Source organism: Sinocyclocheilus rhinocerous, unplaced genomic scaffold, assembly GCF_001515625.1.
Source record: "Sinocyclocheilus rhinocerous isolate Xijiao unplaced genomic scaffold, SAMN03320098_v1.1 scaffold3161, whole genome shotgun sequence".
Classification (NCBI taxonomy): Eukaryota; Metazoa; Chordata; class Actinopteri; order Cypriniformes; family Cyprinidae; genus Sinocyclocheilus; species Sinocyclocheilus rhinocerous.
The window spans coordinates 202,376-209,059 of NW_015649638.1; the positions used below are offsets into that span (position 1 = coordinate 202,376).

Genomic DNA, 6,684 nt, shown 5'->3' on the forward strand with positions numbered 1-6,684 from the left:
GCACGACGCGACAAAACCCGACATTAAACTGATGCCTCGTTCTATTTATGACGTACTACTGACACAAAGTTAAAATGATTTGCAACGGTCGCTTTATCGAATCCAGTGTAGAGCTGTTGCGGCGCAACGCGACAACTGTAGCATCCGGTATAGACACGGTGAGTGAAGCCGAGATCAAGATACGTCTCCTTATGCTTTCTCTCGCCGTACTTTGATGACACACACCGATCGATCTTCAAGTCGAACACACCTCTTTACTCTCGCGTGTCACGTGACCGAGTGTAATCGCAGCCTCGGCGATCGAAAAACCGCGGTTTTTCATATCGCGATATTATCGCAAGTGCAATCAATCGTCCAGCCCTAATTGTCACTACAAAAAAAAAACTGCAAATTTTCTAAAACTAGCACTGAAGGTTCCTGTAATGATGATAGCACTTTTAATGCACTGCCATCAAAAAATAAATAAATAAATGTATATATAAAATAAAAAGTTTTTATTTATTTTTATATAAAACTTGGCAGCTAATGATATAAAATGGCTGAAATTAATACACTGAATGTTTTAAAAATCATTAATGAATTAATAATTGAAATAAAAGTTATAAATCCTAAATTCAAATGCAAAGGAATCAGGAAGAAAATGAGAAACAGAGATGAGGTTTGATATGAATGAGTATTATGTGATATGAAGGTGCAAAGGACAGATTAACACGCGTGTTCCAGAGTTTTTAAAGAGTATTTAAGAACTAGCTTCCTTTCGATTCAAGAGTATGAGTTTAAATTAATTGACAGGAAGAAGAGTTTGCTTGAAATTAAAGTAAATTCAACACGGTCACAAAACTGAGTAATTTCATTAGTCCAAAAAAGCTTCGTAACAAAACTATATTTGCCTGATTAGGCATATTTAGCTCCATTTTAAATTAGAGCAGGTGCCCGTCATCACCCATTAAATTAAACTTAATTATCTATCCAGCAATAGAAACTTTCCATATCAAACACTCAATATTAACACCATTTAAATGTTTCTAGAAATTACCCACATGTTGTATAATAAAAAGGTTCTCAAAGTGAAAATGAAGTACTTAAAAACAGTCATTGCATTCTTTTTTTAAATTTCATTCCATTTTAAAGTTTGAATGACAATTTCGCATCCTCTTCGCTACCTCTACCTCCTTTCAAATTTTGGAATTGAAAATGTAGCACTAAATACTGACAAACATCACGTGTTATGACTATAAAAAATATATACAAATACAAAAAGACCGTCCATAAGGCAACAATACACGAGGAAGCTGGACATCTTTTATAAGGACACCTCATTCATCATCCTAATAACGTTAGTTGGCTGCTATACCCACCCTAGTCTTGTAAAGATGAGGAAAGAAAATGATACTAACGTTAGTGTTGCTGACTAGAAATAATCTACTTCAACAAAAACTACTTGGCAGTTTACTCATGACACGCATGCAAAGAGGTCAGTATTATAGAGCTATTACACTGGTCACAAATAGACTACACATTAAATCAATAAAAGATGAAGGTCATCGTCGCAAGGGTTTCTATGTCGAGCCAAACGATCATTAATGCCATGGTTACGTTAACGTTACCTGTGCTATCAGCCACGTTCCCCACCGAGCTCGCCATCTCTCCTTCACTCTTCACTGAATCCTGTGCAACGGCGGACAGTATGACGATTTAAGAGAAGATGTCAAATATAAAGGTCTCAAATGTATTTAATAAATTTAAAACTAGGTTCGGATATTATTGCAAGAAACGCTGAAATCTTCGGTAAACAGCCTGCGGTCTTCCTGCTGCTAAGCTAACGCTACAGGAGAAAGCGGACAAATTCACGGAATCTGGCGCGCAAAGAAAACGCCTTAAATTATGTTTTTCTCGACGTTACTTGCTCTAAGCATATATATCTTAAAGTCTTCAACCTTAAATCGAGATTGGTACTAAAATTGGCGAATTTGTATTCGATACTTTCACCACTGCGGTATTTTTTAGCTAACAATGGCTTTCCAGTCTCCACCGAAATGGCGGATGTGACCGGAACTTCTTTTTCGAAGAGGAGGGGCGGGAATGTTAAAAAATTAGGTCCACAGAAAAAAATTGCGTACGATTCTTAAATATATTTTGAAAGCAATTTTCGCCAATTGTGCGTTAGTGTATATATCAGATATAGACAAAATGCGAAAGTTTAATCGTCTATATCCGTTTTCCAGGTCCAAGAACTGTTTGTGTATGGCGTAATCTGAAAATAGACTGTTCTTTGGCTTTATATGCTGTATCATTGCGCGAGCTCCACTACACAGATCAAATAGTTTAGTATGGCAGCGTTCAAATGGGGTGCGGATGAATACTGCGCGCTGTTTAGGCGGGAACTGTCAATCTACTAAACACCACAGATATCACCATACTTTGAACAGCTGATTATTACAGTACGTTAAAGGGATAGTTCACCCAAAAATGAAAATTCTGTCATCTTTTACTCACCCTCATGTCGTTCCAAACCTGTATGAGTTGCTTTCTTATGTTGAACACAAAAGAAGATATTTTGAAGATTGCTGGTAACTAAACAGTTTGTGGTTGCCATTGACTTCCATAGTAGGGGAAAAAAAATACAATGGACGCTTGTTTTGAGCATGATCTCAAAATGTTTATTGGTATAAACCTTCCAGATAACGCATGATATGAACTGAATTCAAATGAAAATATCACAGCTGGGCCTTAACCTTAACTACGTAATAAAGAAAAAATCAACTGGGTTTCGAAATTACAAGTTGAACAAAAAGTGGCCAACTTTACATTTACAATTAGTCATTTAGCAGACGCTTTTATCCAAAGCAACTTACAAATGAGGACAATAAAAGCAATCAAAACCAATATGCAAGTGCTATGACAAGTCTCAGTTAGCTTAATGCAGTACACCTGATTCTTTTATTTTTATTTTTTATTTATTTATTTTTTTTTAGGCTACTTGAATTCACTCTATTGGCAAGTTTCTCTTTGTGATTATAATTTGTATTTTTTTTTTTTTGATCGCAAATGATGGAAAAGTCTTTAAAGGGGTCATATGATGCGATTTCATTTTTTCCTTTCTCTTTGGAGTGTTACAAGCTCTTGGTGCATAAAGAAGATCTGTAAAGTTGCAAAGACTAAAGTCTCAAATCCAAAGAGATATTCTTTATAAAAGTTAAGAGTTAGCCACACCTACCTAAAACGGCTCGTTCGAACACGCCCCCACATATCTACCTCACTATGTGGGAAAATTTGCATAACGCCGCCCAAATGTTAACGCAAAGAAAGAAGGCGTATAGTCATTTAGCAGACGCTTTTATCCAAAGCAACTTACAAATGAGGACAATAAAAGCAATCAAAACCAATATGCAAGTGCTATGACAAGTCTCAGTTAGCTTAATGCAGTACACCTGATTCTTTTATTTTTATTTTTTATTTATTTATTTTTTTTTAGGCTACTTGAATTCACTCTATTGGCAAGTTTCTCTTTGTGATTATAATTTGTATTTTTTTTTTTTTGATCGCAAATGATGGAAAAGTCTTTAAAGGGGTCATATGATGCGATTTCATTTTTTCCTTTCTCTTTGGAGTGTTACAAGCTGATTGTGCATAGATAAGATCCCTGAAGTTGCAAAGACTAAAGTCTCAAAACCAAAGAGATATTCTTTATCAAAGTTAAGACTCTGCCACGCCCCCCCTTTAAAAAACTTGTTTGAATCCTGACTGCCATGTCTCAAAGGTAGAGGCAGAGGGCGCTGATGTATTCGCAAAAAAAAAAAACTTTGTGTGTACAGTATGTGCTTATTTCTAACGCGTGTGAGTCAATCTGCCATGATGCTCTGCCCCTATAAATCTGGTGGGGTTGTGTGGGTAAATGGTTTAAAGTGGCCTAGTGCTCAAGTCATCCTCTGTTGCCATTCACAAGGCTTCATGCTTTCCAAAAGCAAAGGAAGTAAACATAACTGAATCAATTCAGCCTTGCATCCTACCCCAGCCTCTCTGACTGACTGATATGTCTACAGGGCTAAACCTGTGATGTGAGGCTCATTAACTTTTTTGTCTCAAGGGTCTGGGCCGATCTGTATGGGAAAGGGTTGACATCATTGCTAGAAAGGCTGCTTAGAGTGTGTTGATTCAGTGTGCAGGTTTGCCCCACTTCCCCTGCCATAGCGCTTGGCTGTTGCCTTGGGAAAAGTTGTTGTGCATAAATGATGTCATGGCCATGTTTTCGGTGATTGTATCTGACATCTTTTATCTTTGTGCATGCCCAGCTCTGGCCGAGCCAGGTTAGAGCTCCTGTTAAAGGGTCCGGTGTCATTTATCCACAGGCTTCACACAGCCTCTTGCTATTTTAAGCAACACGTGAATGCAAAGAAGGTCACTCGGAAGCCGTCTATCGAACCAGCTCCCTAAAAGCGATGTTTTGGGAAAGCGTTATTTACTGTGAAGCCACTTCACAACATTTGTTTTGCTCTCAGATCTGACGACCCACATATTTCAGGTCGTATCAGCTCAGTGTGCCCATAAAACAATGACCGTGTTTATTTTAAAACTTTGAGTTTTTAACCAGCCCGCACTTTTTATTGTGCTAGTGTAATGAGGTAAACTGTTGGTTTAGAGTTTGATATTTGCATTGTCATGGTTACTACTGTGTGAGCAGAGCAAATGTGTGCTACCAAAACAGACCGTTTCTCACCAGTGCAATGCACCAGACCTCTGCTTAAACTACTGTGTGCTTTAGCTCCTCTTATGCATATTCTCATTGCTGTATGCGTTGCCTACATGTGGTCTCTCTGAATGAGACTTGAATGCTGTAAATTATACTTCCGTAAAGGTTATGAAGGACATAAACCAATTTTGTGTTTGTAATAGCTGTTTGCAAGCATGACTATTGCTCATACTGAGGGATAGTGACTGGAACAAACAAGGCCACAATATACTTTCAGCGAAATTGAAGACGTAACGTGTGCAGCATTTTGCTCAAAATATGGCTAATACAGAGTTTGTTTTGGTGGTTCAAAACAACTTTCCAGTGCAGACTTTCCAGAAAACTTCATGCAAGAAATTTGATCAGGTTCATTGTTTTAGGGAGTCCATCAAAGTCAAACACAAGTGAAAACGTGTATACAGTGGAGCTGGTGCAACCATATCCACATCCCTATGATCTGATATTGCTCTGTTCTCACTGCTGTCTTTTTTGTTGTGTTATTGAGAGGATGGTGTGCAGTGCAGACTTTCCAGAAAACTTCAGGTTCATTGGGTTTGATCAGGTTCATTGTTTTAGGGAGTCCATCAAAGTCAAACACAAGTGAAAACGTGTATACAGTGGAGCTGGTGCAACCATATCCACATCCCTATGATCTGATATTGCTCTGTTCTCACTGCTGTCTTTTTTGTTGTGTTATTGAGAGGATGGTGTGCAGCTATTTACATATTCATCTAAACAGCGTGGGCGGTGTCATAATGTTCACAAGCAGTATACTGTTGTTCAGCCTTTTCAAACTTGCGAAGAACAAAGAGTATACTGTGGCTTTTAAAATTTGCATGAAATAAAAAGTCATCCTATCAAGTTTCTAAATGCATGTGGCAGACCTTAAAGTGAATTATGCATATGCTAAAAACATTTTTTGACTTTATAATGTTTAACCAAAATGTCTTGACTTCTGTCTGGTGACATATGCAGTTCTTGATCAATCTTAAACCCCTGTAAGCTCACATTTATCTGCCTCCACTTTTGAATGCAACCCCCACATCTCCACATCCAATCAATATTTGATGCACAGAATCAAGTCCCACCCTACATTCTTTCTTTTTCATTAATCCAATACGGAAGAAAAGGTCTTTCGCTATACTTCATTTTTAATCGCAACTTCAACCTAAGTATTAAACTTTGGCATAATTGTCTCACACTGTTTGTGCTACGGACCTGAATGATATTTCAAATCATTTGGTTTGTTTAGTTGAGGTGTGCTATTATTATTTTTTAAGTGACTGGGTGATTTTCACCAGTTGTGCAATAAAATGGGTGGAAAAAAATCTCAGAGACATCACTGGGTTTAGAGAAAATCGTAAAAATGTAGTATTACCCACAATGTTAGGTGTTCTCTGTAATCTAATGTTCTCTGCTGTTTTTTGCCTGCAGTGGTTATTCTCTAGATCCTCTGATTCAGCTGTTTGCAATGGTGTCTCCTGCACGAGACCCGTTATTAAAGAGCGTTCCCTTCCTTGCATGCATTTTTGGTTTTGGCAGCGACTCGACTATTGAGCATGCCCATAATAATCCATCGATCCCCAACCGAATCTACAAATCTAGAAAGTATTGTACCACGATAATTCTACTGTGGGCATTTTACAAAATAGAAAGTGGATATGCTACTCTTGACTCTAGATGTATTTGCATATGATATGTCAGAGTCAAAGCATTCTGTAACTTGCATAACTATGTGTATCGCAGGTTGTTTAACACTTAGTGGTTGCTTACTAGCTTAAGTCGCAAGAATTCCCCTTTTAACTCTCAATGATATTGTGGTCTCCAGATATTACTCGCTGTAAATTTGCTCGATTTGAGGCATCATTTCTTTTTAGCTAATGGTCATGCCGCACAAATGGTACAGAGTTTAATACTTGGGCTTTTTGCTCAAAACCCACTAACAAAACCTTTCC

At 37.7% G+C, this 6,684-nt stretch overlaps 1 protein-coding gene across 1 annotated transcript in view; it reads right to left on the reverse strand.

Annotated features, from left to right (window-relative positions):
• LOC107710944 (UDP-N-acetylglucosamine--peptide N-acetylglucosaminyltransferase 110 kDa subunit-like) overlaps positions 1–2,047 on the reverse strand; it is a 39,943-nt gene extending 37,896 nt beyond the window's left edge. The window contains exon 1 of the mRNA XM_016515840.1: positions 1,608–2,047. Coding sequence (XP_016371326.1) covers positions 1,608–1,644 — 37 coding nt within the window. The 5' untranslated portion in view covers positions 1,645–2,047. The remainder of the gene's footprint in view (positions 1–1,607) is intronic.
• Positions 2,048–6,684: the final 4,637 nt, after the last annotated feature.